The sequence below is a fragment of the Budorcas taxicolor genome, chromosome 3, assembly GCF_023091745.1.
Source record: "Budorcas taxicolor isolate Tak-1 chromosome 3, Takin1.1, whole genome shotgun sequence".
NCBI lineage: Eukaryota > Metazoa > Chordata > Mammalia > Artiodactyla > Bovidae > Budorcas > Budorcas taxicolor.
Genome location: NC_068912.1, coordinates 89,699,934 through 89,713,437, shown reverse-complemented (window position 1 = coordinate 89,713,437; position 13,504 = coordinate 89,699,934). Strand labels below are relative to the sequence as shown.

General features: G+C 38.7%; 1 protein-coding gene across 1 annotated transcript in view; it reads left to right on the top strand.

The window, feature by feature from the left end:
- The first annotated feature begins 5,079 nt into the window (after nucleotides 1-5,079).
- Nucleotides 5,080-13,504, top strand: part of PRKAA2 (protein kinase AMP-activated catalytic subunit alpha 2) — a 73,363-nt gene continuing 64,938 nt past the window's right edge. The window contains exon 1 of the mRNA XM_052636881.1: nucleotides 5,080-5,184. Coding sequence (XP_052492841.1) covers nucleotides 5,091-5,184 — 94 coding nt within the window. The 5' untranslated portion in view covers nucleotides 5,080-5,090. The remainder of the gene's footprint in view (nucleotides 5,185-13,504) is intronic.

The window sequence follows — 13,504 nt, the reverse complement described above, 5'->3', positions numbered from 1 at the left end:
AAATGAAAATGAGTTACATTAAACTTAATATTTGTTATTAGAATACCTGCTAAAAATAACATCACAAAGTTTTATACTTCCTTTAAAGTGTTTTAATGGTTGTCAAATGTATTGTATCTACTTATTTTTTGGAAGACTATTGGCAGGTAATATTACCCTCTCAATCTTACACACCAATAATAATAAATGTCAAGAGGTAAAACATGTGTAGGGAAAATAACATACCAAGATCAGTTTGTTGAGATATCTTGGACTATAGCCTATAGTACTTCATAGTAATCTCCCTTTTTCCTTTGATTGTTTCATTCTAAAATGGGCTGTGGATTTGGGAATTGAATTTCCTAACACTACTAGTTTTACCAATGAGATGTAAATCGATCTGTTTAAGGACACACTAAGTGATTAAGCTGAGACATGAACTCAGGATTTTGTTTCTAAATACTATGCTTCCTACAACACCATACCATCATACTTTGATGATCAAGAATAATTGTTAAACTAAATCCAACAGGGTTTAGAATATTCAACAGGTAAAATGACCTACTTATTAAACAACAAATGACACTTATTAAAGAGGGAGGAAAAAAGTCACGGATTAAAAGAAACATAAGATGCATCTCTATAAAATGCTATTCAAAAATCTTGATTAGAATAAACCAAATGTACAGTTATTCTTAAGATAATCAAGAGAAATTGAACACAAAATGGGTGGTTTATAATAGTAAGGAATTATTGTTAGTTTTGTTAGATATGATAATAGTAGCATTGCTATGCTAAAAAGAAGTCCTTATCTACTAGCAGTGTATACTGAAGTATTTACCAGTGAAACAGCAAACAAATAATTTTAATAAAATACCCTATGAAACAAAAAAAGTGAAAAAATAGGTTGCTAAATGAAATAATACTGATAATCATTAAGGGTGGGAGTTATTTATCCTACTTTGGTGGATGTTTGAAACTTTTCATAATAAAAATAAAAAAGAAGCAATTACTGAACTAATACTACCTATAAGACACCATCAGCACACTTTGTTAATCAGTGAGTGTCCAACTTTCTTTGTATTTTAAATTGGAGAACAATAATAGGAAAGAATACCTTATCATGAGTCTCTAAGGTCCTATATGTTCTGGGTTCTGCCCATCTCCAATCTCACTAATGACTGCTATACCAAAAATTCTGCTTTGTATTTAATACATGTGCATGTGAAATCAAATGCTATTAAGTTTGACTTATTTTTCAAATGCTCTTCCCTGTATTCTTGCTACTTGGTTCTGCATTTTGGTAATCTTTTTCTTTAATCTAATTCAATAAATATTTCGGGAATGATATACTAGGTTCTGTCAAGTCCCAGGAGCAGCAGAAAGGGTATGTTATTTTCACATGTATATGAAATATTTAGTTTGTATATGAAATGTGAAAGGTATATGAAATATTCACATATATAATAATAGAATTGATAGATGCTATATTAATTCAATGAAAAAAGTGCTATGCAGATCCTGAAGAGGAAGATGTGAACAAAAATTTGATCAATCACGTTAGAGGAAGGACAGAATTATCTTTCTATTCTCTCTATAAGAATATAAAATATGAAGAGACAATCAAAGAATACACAGCCAAAATATGTAGAAAGCATGTATTATAGAGATAGGTGGAATAATTAATTTATAAAAATGTTATTTTTCTGGATTTGGTAAGTTTGTGTTATTTGTTAACTTCAAAAATTTTGTAGACTTAATTTCAAATATTTACTTACATCTCCAACTTTGTATTTTTTCATTAAAGAGGTTCTGCCTCATTGTATAAACTTCAAGTGCCACACAAGCTTAATCCACTGAAGAAACAGCCTGTGACTTACTAGGGTACATCTGTGCTTAGGATACATCCATCAGTGAATAAAAAGAGAGGGGAAGAAACTCTTTTGTGAAGCTTACCTTCTAGTTGCAAGAGATAGACAAAACAAAAATGTAATAAACAAGTAAATTAAACAGTATGTCAGAAGGTTCAGTTCAGTCCCTCAGTCGTGTCTGACTCTTTGCGACACCATGAATCGCAGCACGCCAGGCCTCCCTGTCCATCACCAACTCCCGGAGTTCACTCAGATTCACATCCATCGAGTCAGTGATGCTAGTGCCATGGAAAAAAGCAGAGAAGGGCTAGGGGAATGGAGAATGCAGAATAGAGAATGCAGGTGCGTGGTCAGAGTAGGTAAGCCTCAAGGAGAAGCAAAAAATCAAAGAAAGTGGTTATTGATAATACCAATGGAATCTAGTTAAGTGTATTTGTTTAGGTGGTGCACCATTATTCTCTCACTCAGGTCCCCAGTACAGAGGATCTGAAGTCAAGTAACTCCAAAGTTACCATAGTAAGAGGGTAAAGCAGTAATAGCTGGACCTGGTTAAGAACTGAATAGCTTCCCAGGGGACAGTAATCTCAGAGACTGGTACTGAACAACAAGTGGACACTAAAACATTACTGGAAAACAATAAAATGGGGTCTGTTGTATTTACTAGGGCTTCTCGGGGGGTGGTGAGACCCTCCCCAAGTGACATGGCTCTTTAAGGAGATTCAATCTGATCAATTCTCACTTTGTACTGTTGGGTAGGAGAGGCAAATATGGAATCACAATTGAAATTATTCAGGCAACAGAAGGCTGAGTGATGCCACCAAGAACTGTCCTTTCCCATTGTCATCACCCACTTAGCATTCCATCTATCCTCTAAACGAAAGTCATGAAAACAGATAAAAATACAAGATTAAGTACATATTGTTGACATTCCCTAAAAATAATAAAAACACGACAATGAAACTATAATTGTAAAAAATTTATGTTTTTAGAGCATCACATACTCTTTTTTATATGGGTAGCTGTTTCATAGTAGAAACACAAAAGGACAGGTCAGAACTGGATATGAGTTCTGAGTCTGCCACCTAGTTGATTTGCGTTGGCAAAATCAGAAAGGGAAAATCTAGGTTTTATCATCATAAAATGGGGATAATGATGTTTCTTTTATGACAACTAACTGAGATAATTGCATTTAAATGAGCTTTTTAATCTATGAAGTATCATCCACTTGTTTGGTATAATAATAAAACTACAAAGTAGTTCATAGTTGCTAGGTAAGGATCATAGTTATGTGGCATATAATAAATAAAATTTAATTATCCACCAATAGTTAAGACTGCAGAATGCTTTAAAATTTCCTTATAGGCTGCCTTCATAAAGTTTCAAGAAAGCAATCTAATAGTCTTTAACATCTTTTACTGGGATGTTAAAACAAGTGACACATTCATCTTATTTCTCAAAAGCCGAACAGATATTTTTTCTTACTTGAATAAATACCGAAGGAGTGATCCTTAACCAAATACCAGTATCAAAATAACTGGCTATTTTCCTTCAATTGCTGGCTAGGTAGAGTGATTCTTAAATGATACTTCTTGTCAGCAAGAAAGATGATCCCAAGAATGAACAGAAATAGCCTCTGTTCAACAGCTGTGATGTCTATAATTTATAAGCCATGATCATCTCTCATCAGATTGGCTTGGTGTGCAGAATAGATGCAAGTTTGCAATTTGCATATTCATCACTTCTCAGAAAAGGAACTTGTGTTACATCTTATTCTTTTTAATACATTTCTCTCTTTACCTATAAATAATGCAATGAGACTTACAATTTGAGGAATGTGACCTTGAAACTCTACTGTCATACACAAAGGTAAAAGATGTTCAACTAATCCTTAAACATTTATTCCCAATAGGCAAATGATTTTTAAGCACTGACAGGCAACACTGGAAACTAGGAGACTGAAGGAAGGAAAGACGAAAGGAGAGAAGGGAGGGCGGGAGGAGGAAGTAATCACTGTACTTACTGTATCTTGGCAGTTTTTAAGGCTCTGCCTGCTTCTAGTTTCCTCTTGCCGTTTCCTCACTCTCCCTTCAATCTTTACCTTTAATTTGTGCCCTTACATTGCCCTTGTCCCTTAGGTAGCTTACTCCCCAAGCTCACTACGTTCAGTTTCCCTCTCAGTTTCTTCCACTGTTTCCCTCTTGTGCAGCTCTATGACAATTTCTTTGCTATATATACTTCATTAGTTGTGTCTAACTCTTTTGCGACCCCATGGACTGCGGCCCGCCAGGCTTCTCTGTCTATGGGAATTCCCAGGCAACACTATCGGAGTGGATTACCATTTCCTTTTCCCTGGGATCTTCTCAACCCAGGGATCAAACCCTTGTCTCCTAGGCGGATTCTTTACCACTGAGCCGCCTAGAAAGCCCATATATTTATATGTCTAAAATACAGTTGAGCAAATATTGGGACTGACTGGAGAACTTTGTGCAAATTAGTTAGAACGGAGAGCTCTAGAGAGGGTATCTCCTCGATAACTGAGAATTAGACAGAACGTAGAGGAGAATCAGTGAAGCCAGCAGAGTTGGCTTTTTTTGTTTGTGCCGTGGTGACCTGTATGAAAACAGTGCGTGACTCCAAAAGCTTCCTTGTGACTCTCCTCCGACTGACCTTCGATCAAGGCCCTTCCCCACTGCCGCCAGCCCTGACTTCCCTCGGATCCACACGCTGCTTTTCACGCCCCTCTCCCCCCACACTTCAGGCCTGTTTCTCTTCCCCAGGTTCTATTAATACTTCCATCGCTTTCCACTGGCCAAGATTCGGCCCAAATCTCACCCTCTCATTCGCACCCTCAGGTTCTGCTCGAGGGCCCCTTAACCCGGCTCCCACCCCAGGGCCCCTCCTCCAGGTAGCGAGGCGACATCCTTCCCCCTCCCCGCTCCGCGCACACCTGTCGGCCTCCGACCTCCCCGGCACCGAGCGCCCACCCTCGCTCCACTGCGCCCCCAGGGCCCTGGCCCCGGGCGCACGCCGGCCTCACGCCCGCCCGGGGGCCTCGGCGCGCCCCCGCCCCGCCCCGCCCCCCCACCTGCGCGCGTCGCCCCCGCCCCGCCCCGCCCCGCCCCGCCTGGTCCCCAAGTCTCGGGCCCCCGCCCCCCGCGGGCCCGCTGCACTGTGGGTAGGCGGCGGCGGTGGCCGCGCAGAGGATCCCGCGGCGGCGGAGCGAGGCTGCGCGCGCCGAACATGGCTGAGAAGCAGAAGCACGACGGGCGGGTGAAGATCGGCCACTACGTGCTGGGCGACACGCTGGGCGTCGGCACCTTCGGCAAAGTGAAGAGTTGAGTACGCCGCGCCTCGCGGGAGGCCGAGCCCCGGAGTCCGGGTGTGCCGGGCCGCGAGCGGGCAGCGGGTGGCGGGGCCTGGCGGCAGGTGGAGCGGCCGCGCCCGGGCCGCGCGGAACCTGGGGACCCAGGGAAGGCAGTGGGTACCGCTTCGCCCCGCGGCAACGGCGGGGTCCCGGCGAGGGGGCTCGGGCGGGGGCGTCGCGAGGTCCTGGGACTGGCGTCCAGCACGCTTCTACTGCCCGACCTTAGTGCCCCCCTCTGAAACCCGGAGATTGGGCTGTTGGGCGAGATGCCTTTCAGCTGGGAGGCTGCAAGGACCCTGAGGAATGACCCACGGTCCTGATGGTGGAGTTCCCATTTCGTGCCAGGTGTCCCGTTAGGTGCTTCACGTGTGATCTCCTGTAATCCTTACAGCAGGTGCAGGTGTTATCTTCGCCTGTAACGTGAGAAAACGGGGACCCCCTAGCAGGGACGTGTTCAAGGTCACACTGAAATTGGCAGAACTGGGATAAAGGTCTAAAATGTCCTCCAATTTTGGCCAGGCTGGGAAGTCCTGCTATCTGGATTCTTTCGTGCTTCCTGACTCTGGATTAGTAGGGCTGGTAGTTTACGGGTGATCCTGGGGCGCGAGGTGGGTGGGTCTTTCTGCTGGCCTTGGGAAACGCGGGGATGTACCTGGGTTGGGTCAGGGCTTAGAACTGGGAGGTCTGAAGGTTGCTTGTGTGTGTAAAATGGTTCTAGGAAGGCTTCCAGGATGGAGGGAAAGGAAAAAGGGACTTTGGAGTTGGATCTTGAGGATGTAGGGCTGAGGCCAGAATTGCTAAGACATACTCTGCTGAGCTCTGTGTTCCTAGGTGATGGGATCCCATTTTGGGTGTAGAAAAACAGGCTGCTTTGATTTTTTTCTTTTACTGGTTACTAGTTAAGTATTGAACTTTCCTGTTTTTCTTAAGAGTCATGTGAGATTAATTAGCTTGTCCTCTCTCCAGAACTAGAACCAACTTATTAAAAATACTTCTTTTGGTTGTTGCTTTTTTCTTTTTTCATTTTGCGGAGAAAATGTTGGGTAGGCAGCTTGGGGATTTTATTGAGGCCTCTATTTCCTTAAAAAATCATAATGAAAAAATTTTAAGTTTTAAAAATTATAGTAAATTACAATTTTGTGTTAGTTTCTTCTCTATGACATTGTGAATCAGCTGTAAGTATACATGTATTCCCTCCTTCTTGAGCCTCCCTCCCACTCTGCTAGGTCATCACAGAACACTCAGCTGAGTTCCCTGTGCCATACCTTAGCTTCCCACTAGCTAGCTGTTTTACACATGGTAGTGTAGAGATCAATACTACTCTTTCACTTCGTCCAAAAATCCTATTTTAACCTTGAATCCAGGCTGTAAGTGGATAGAAGAGACTCGTTCATTCATATGGTAGGGATCAGCTTTTATTTACTTGCACACATCTGATACCCTTTCTTTTGTTCAGTAAACACTTACTGAGTGCCTACAGTGTGCCAGGCACTGTTCTAGGTAATGGGGATACCCTAGGAACAAAATCATTAAAATCTTTCCTTTTGTGGTGCTTATATTCAAGTAGGGGAAGACAGTAATCACTGTATATATTGGTGTGTGTGTGTGTAGTATTTTTAGTGCTGTGAAGACAAATGAATCGGAGTTTTGTGCAGTTCACAATTTTCAGTAAGATTGTCAGGCATGGCCTTACAGATAGGGTGTATATTTGTATAAAGACCTCAGGTTTGTAAAATTCTTTCAAGTCCTGTGAGGGCTGTGAAGTCCTGGCTTAGGTTTGCAAGACCTCATAAAGTGGTAAGTGGAGAGAATATATTTAGAGTGAATATATGAAGATTCAGGAACTGGATTAATGCTGTGACATTACTAAGGACTATTGTGTTTTGATGTTACACACTCAAGTCTTCACCATCTAGGCATGTACACTTTCCAGGTTATATAATGTATACTGTTCCTTTTCAAATTGTGTTAAAAATTGTTGTTTTTTAAAAAATTCTTGTGTAATCTGAATATTGGCTAAAATACCCATCAGATAGATCATTTGGTCCATTGTCACAGGACAACTTAAATCTCTTTTTGTATATATCCTTGAACTGACTTAAAATATAAACCAACAGAAGGTACTTGGATTTATGAGAAATCCTTTTCCTGGAAGACTCCTTCCGAGTGAGCAACTAACTGGGGAGATTTCCTAACACTGTATGAGCACCTCTCCAAAGTTAGTGCTCTCCCATCCAAAGTTAGAATTAGTACAGTTGCTTAATAAAAATTATATAAGTTGCAGCAGTCTAAAGTTACTCATTTACAGTGGACCCTTGAACACCATGAGTTTGAATTGCAGAGATCTACTTTTACAACAGATTATTTTTTTCCTCTAAATAAATACTACAGTATTATACAGTCAAGGTTGGTTGAATCCTAAAATGTGGAACCATGAATACTGGGGGAGGAATATAAGGTTATACACAAGTTTTCAACTTCCTGGGGTCCAGTGCCTCTAACTCCAGTGTTGTTCAAGGGTCCACTGTAATTCTTTAAGGGACTACAAACAAAAGCACGTTTATTTTTAAACACAACTTTTTTTCAAGCATATTTAACGTATAAAAGTCACCCATCCTAAATGTATTATGTGTAGTACAAGTCAGTGATTTTTAGTGACTTTACTGAATGGTGCAACCATTTTATAGGTCGATTTATAACATTTTTATCACCATAATAAAATTCCTCATGCCATTTATAGTTAACCCTTAGCCCTAGGAAACTGTTAATCTGTTTTCTGTCTGAATAAATTTGCTTTCTCTGGACATTTCTTATAAATGAGATCATTGAATATGAAGTCTCACGTCTGACTTCTTTAACAAGGCTTTTGATGTTCATGCATGACATAGCATTGTTCTTTTTCATTGCTTAATAATATTCCACCTCATGAAAATGCCACATTTTGCCTATGCAGTCACCTGTTGATGACCTCTGTTTTCAGTTTGGGACTGTTACAGATAATGCCACCACAAACGTTGTATGCAAGTCTTTGTTGCAGATATATGTTCTCATATATATCGGGTAGTATACCTAAGAGTAGAATTGTTGGCTTGTATCATAATTTTATTTTTATTTGTTGGAGAAACTGCACACTGTTCCAAAGTGGTTGTACCATTTTACAATCCCACCAATAATGTATGAGGGTTCCTATTTCTCCAAATCCTCACTGACATTTATTTATTGTCTTCTTATAACTCTTCTAGTAGGTGTGAAATGGTAACTCATGGGGTTTCAATTTGTGCTTTCCTAGTGATGATAGTGAACATCTTTTCATGTGCTGAATAGCCATTTGTGTATCTTGGGTGAAATGTCTTTTCATATCTTTAGTTCATTTGTTGGATTGGTTGAGTTCATAAGAATTTTTTTTATAAATTCTGGATACAAGTCCCTTATTGCAAATATTTTCTTCACGTCAGTTGTCTGACATGTATAAGTGTTTTGAATTTTTGTGACGTCCTGCTTATTGACTATTTCCTTTTATGGATGATGCTTTTGATGTTATATTTAAGAAATCTTTGCTTTGGGTTTCAAGAATTTCTTCACATTTTTTAAAAAAATAGATGTTTGTTGTTTTAGCTCTTATAGTTACATCTAGGACCCATTTTGAGTTAACATTTGAGTATGGTATAAGTTGAGATTCTAAGGTCAGCTTTTTGAATATGGATATCCAATTGTTCCAGGACCATTTATTGAAAATACTTACATTTTTATTTGCTATTGATTTAGACTTTATAAATTTAATTTCTATTAAACAGTAGTAGATGGTTTAGTTTTATATGGCTATAAAAATATGGAAATGGAGAAGTGCTAAATATTTTATGTCCCTTCTCTCTTTAGCTATTATGTTATTTATAGATATTGAAAATTTAACTTCAGTTGTTGATGTATCAATTTACAGATCAAAGTTAGGTACAATGAACAAAAATGGAAATAACTAGTTTTCATTTAATAGCACTTGTTTAAAGTTGCTTTTAAAAACCTATGTAAATCCTTCTAATTGTTGATAAATAATTGAAACCTTATTTAAAATATTGAGTTGATTTTTTTCTCCGTTGTTCTAGTGTAAGAGTACTAGGGGAGTGCTTATGGAAACAGATTATGTTGCCTGTCAGAGTTTGAAATAGTGCGTTTTATCTACTTAAATTTTTTCTATGTATTGTTTTGGTTCTTACTCTTTCCCAGGTAAGGTATAACTGCTGTTTAAGAGCTCTTGTAATTAGACTTGCTCAGTTCTTACCTAAATAATGAAGGTCACAGAAATTCTAGAAGAACAGATCTTGTGTATGTGTTTTACAAAGACCAGTTGAAGAAAAAAAGTGTTTTAAATATAATGGTAATTATATTTTTAAAAGAAGCTTGTATTTTCAGGGTGAGAACTGACAGATTTGATTTATGAAATCATTATTCTTCATTAGAATTGTACACCATAGGATCAGTTCAGTTCAATCACTCAATCGTGTCTGACTCTTTGCAACCCCATGGACTGCAGCACACCAGGCTTCCCATTTATCACCAACTCCCAGAGCTTGCTCAAACTCATGTCCATCAAGTTAGTGATGCCATCCAACCATCTCATAGGATGCTTTCAGTCAAAGTAGCCTTTTCTAGTCAGCAAGGTCTCATCAAGGCTTTGTTTTTTGTTGTTTTTCAAATAGTTATGTGAATGGCTCACAGGATTGGCTTTCCCGAAATTAAGTAAATATTTTATTAAATCTTCACTTTTGTGTAAGATAACAGGAAAGATAAGCAAAGGTAGAGCTTGTGTTCAGTTGTATCCGGCTCTTCGCGACTCCATGGACTGCAGCCTGCCAGACTCTTCTGTCTATGGAAATTTTCAGGCAAGAATACTAGAGTGGGTTGCCATTTCCTGTTCCAGGGGATCTTCCCAACCCAGGGACTGAACTCTGGTCTCTTGTGTCTCCTGCATTGGCAGGCAGATTCTTTACTACTGTGCCTCCTGGGAAGCCCTAGAAATATAAATACCAGTCCTAAGTGATAAATTAGATCTGAGACAACTAGCTGGTCAGTTGGTAGACCTCAGAGTTATACCTGTGGTATTTCTGGCCCACACTGGCATTGTTTTTGACCCTCATGTAGTATCAGGTCCCTGGAACTGCAAAGAGGTCAAACCAGTTCATCCTAAAGAAAATCAGTCCTGAATATTCACTGGAAGGAGTGATGCTGAAATGGAAGCTCCGTTACTTTTGCCACCTGATGTGAAGAACTGACATTGGAAAAGACCCTGATGGTGGGAAAGACTGAAGGCAGGAGAAGAAGAGGACAACAGAGGAGGAGATGGTTGGACGGCATCACGGACTTGATGGACATGAGTCTGAACAAGCTCCAGGAGTTGGTGATGGACAGGGAAGCCTGGCATGCTGCAGTTCATGGGGTTGCAAAGAGTCCGACACGACTGAGCAGCTGAACTGTAGTGTCAAGGCCCTAAAGAATACTTGAAACCTCTTGGGCTTTGTTTTCTTCTCCTTAGCAGCGACACTGGAATGTGAAATTTATTTGCAGCCGAATTTTTGAAGATTTAATTTCAAAAAATGGATAAATTTAATTGTTCTTCTGGCTTAGTGGAAGTTTGAATTACTGAAGACTATAGCTGAAATAATGTAAAACAAAAGAAAAGGGAAACATATTTGTAACAATTTATTGATAAAAGCTACAACTTGATTAAGTTGATACTATGTTTACTATATATGTACTTGGTTTTATTTATTCCCCAAAGTAACCCTGGATTTGGTATTATCTCCATTTTGCAAATGTAGATATTTAGAATTAGATACTTTAATTTGCCTAAGGTTACAGTGCTAGGATGTTGCAGAAGTGGTAAATTTATGGTTCTCTGATGTACGTCTGTCCCACTCTTTGCGACCCTTTGTGACTCTAGCCTGCTAGGCTCCTCTGTCCATGGGGATTCTCCAGGCAAGAATACTGGAGTGGGTTGCCGTTCCCTCCTGCAGGGGATCTTCCGCATCCAGGGATCGAACCCCTGTCTCATAAGTCTCCTGAATTGGCATGCAGATAAATTCCATATAGATGATTAAAAATTATATTTTCATATAAATTTTACTATTGTGTCTCAATCCATTCCATTTTTTTATATGATAAGGTTACTGAATTCTGACACTATTAACTAATTTAAGTATTTAAATTTCTTTAAAATACCAGGTATTTCAGGGTGGCCCCATCACCATTACGAAAATAACTTTGACTAAAGATTGCCGGTGGCCTTTAGTAACCAGACTAAAGAGAATTTGTAAAAAATAACGATGTCCTAGAATGAAGGAACATTGGTTTTGGAAGGCATTAGCTGGGGATTTTCATTTCATGCTACTGCCAGTTATATGAATTTGGGAAACCATTAAACTTCCTTGAGCTTGTAAAATGACAGTAACAATACTTGGCTACCTACTTTCTAGTTTTTTAAGGATTAAATGAATTGAGGCACATAAAATGGCTTAAGAGAAAATGAGCTACTTTACAGATAGATGGCTGTTGTGGAGATGATACATGGCCATTTTGAGTGAATCCTATACCCTGTGTGAGGTGTTATTAATAATAAATGTTTACTGATTGCGATTCTGATTGCAACACTGAGACTTAACTTTAATAATTTGCCCCAGTTTTTTTGGTTGCCTACATTGGAAAGTTCCTAATGATTAACTCATTTGTGCTATATGATATTTAGTTTTTAGTGTTTATATTAAAAATCCAGAATCTTTTTGGGTTAAGTCATGAAATTTGTTTTTTCACAAATATGGAAAATGAATAAAATAAGAATGACATGGAAATAACTGTTGATGTTCATATAAATTGCTAGCTGAACTGATTTTACTTCTGAAAATATATAATTCTAAACAGCTGTTAAGCAATACTTAACAACTAATACTTCCAACTAATGAAGCTATATATTTTCTGAAATACTAGACTGTTAATGTTGGAATGAAAATGAATTCATCATCTTTCTTAAATAATCAAGTAAATAGTGTGCTATTTAGGGTTTTTGCCCTCTGACTTATCTTATTTTTATGATTTCAGTGTTTTGTCCTTAATGCTGAGTGGATTTTGTTCATTTTGTGTAATGGATTGATTCTTGAAAGACACTTTTCCATAGGAAACAATGTTATAAATGGATAGATTCAGAAGTTCACAAAGGCAGGATGGTATACAGTATAGAGAATACTGGATTTAGAAGGCATCCTGTGTGGAAGTTTGCTGTTACAAGCCAAAGTCACTTGATCTCTGAAAAAGGGAATAAGACTTATATGGTCTTTTATACTTTGGAGAGTAATACAGGAGAAAATGTAGGTGAAAATATACAAGTGCTTAACTTTTATGTATTTGTATACTTGGGCCCTATTTTATGTATTTGTAAACCTGTAATTAGCTGAACTTGGAGAATAATCTGTGATCTGGTTCTGAGACCAGGATTTAATTGATGTTGAGAAGAAAGAGTTTTCTATGTTCTGTTTTATTTTTTTCTGGTCTTTTTTCATATTTCATTTGTGTATGTTTATTAATCTAATTCTCCAGACACTGCTCACTTATCACCCTCTTCTGTATACCATGTATATGTATGCAATGAATATATGCCAACATGTAACAGATTATCTGTTCCAGGTCTCATGGTAGTGATCATAGAACTCTCGGATGAAGGAGGTAAAGCTGGGAAAGGGAGGAGGATGTGAGCAGCAGCTGGCAGTTTTTATGTGTGGTTTGTTGTCAAGGTTCTACTTGGAGTAGAACCAAAATAATACACACAGTTAATTTTTTTCAAACTTCAGAAAATGCAGACTCTGAGCTAAAAATGCTTTCTACAATTTTTCTCCACATATAACTTTGTGAGTTAGAAAGGATGTTTGTAGTTGATCGTATACTGAGGAACTTCAATTCTGTGGACTTTCTCCCTTTCCTATGCTGACACAGCACTGCTTTATCTAGTTTTTTTTTTTTTTTAAATGTGCCAAAACAGTAATTTACCTTGTAGTCCATGTTAGCTCTCCTTAAAGCGCTTGTACTGCTTTGTAGTGATTATACTGTCACATTTACTCTTCTGATATTCTTGTGGTTTCCTTAATGATAGGGAAGGTACTTTATAGAGCAAATAGTTAATATTTTGAAGCTAGGTAGATAATTTAATTGGATCTAAGAGAAGATCTAATCTCAAATGAGAAAGTGGGTGGCAGAAGACCCCTAAAATATTGAATGTGTTATGAAAGTGAGAGCCAGTCTCCCTAGTATA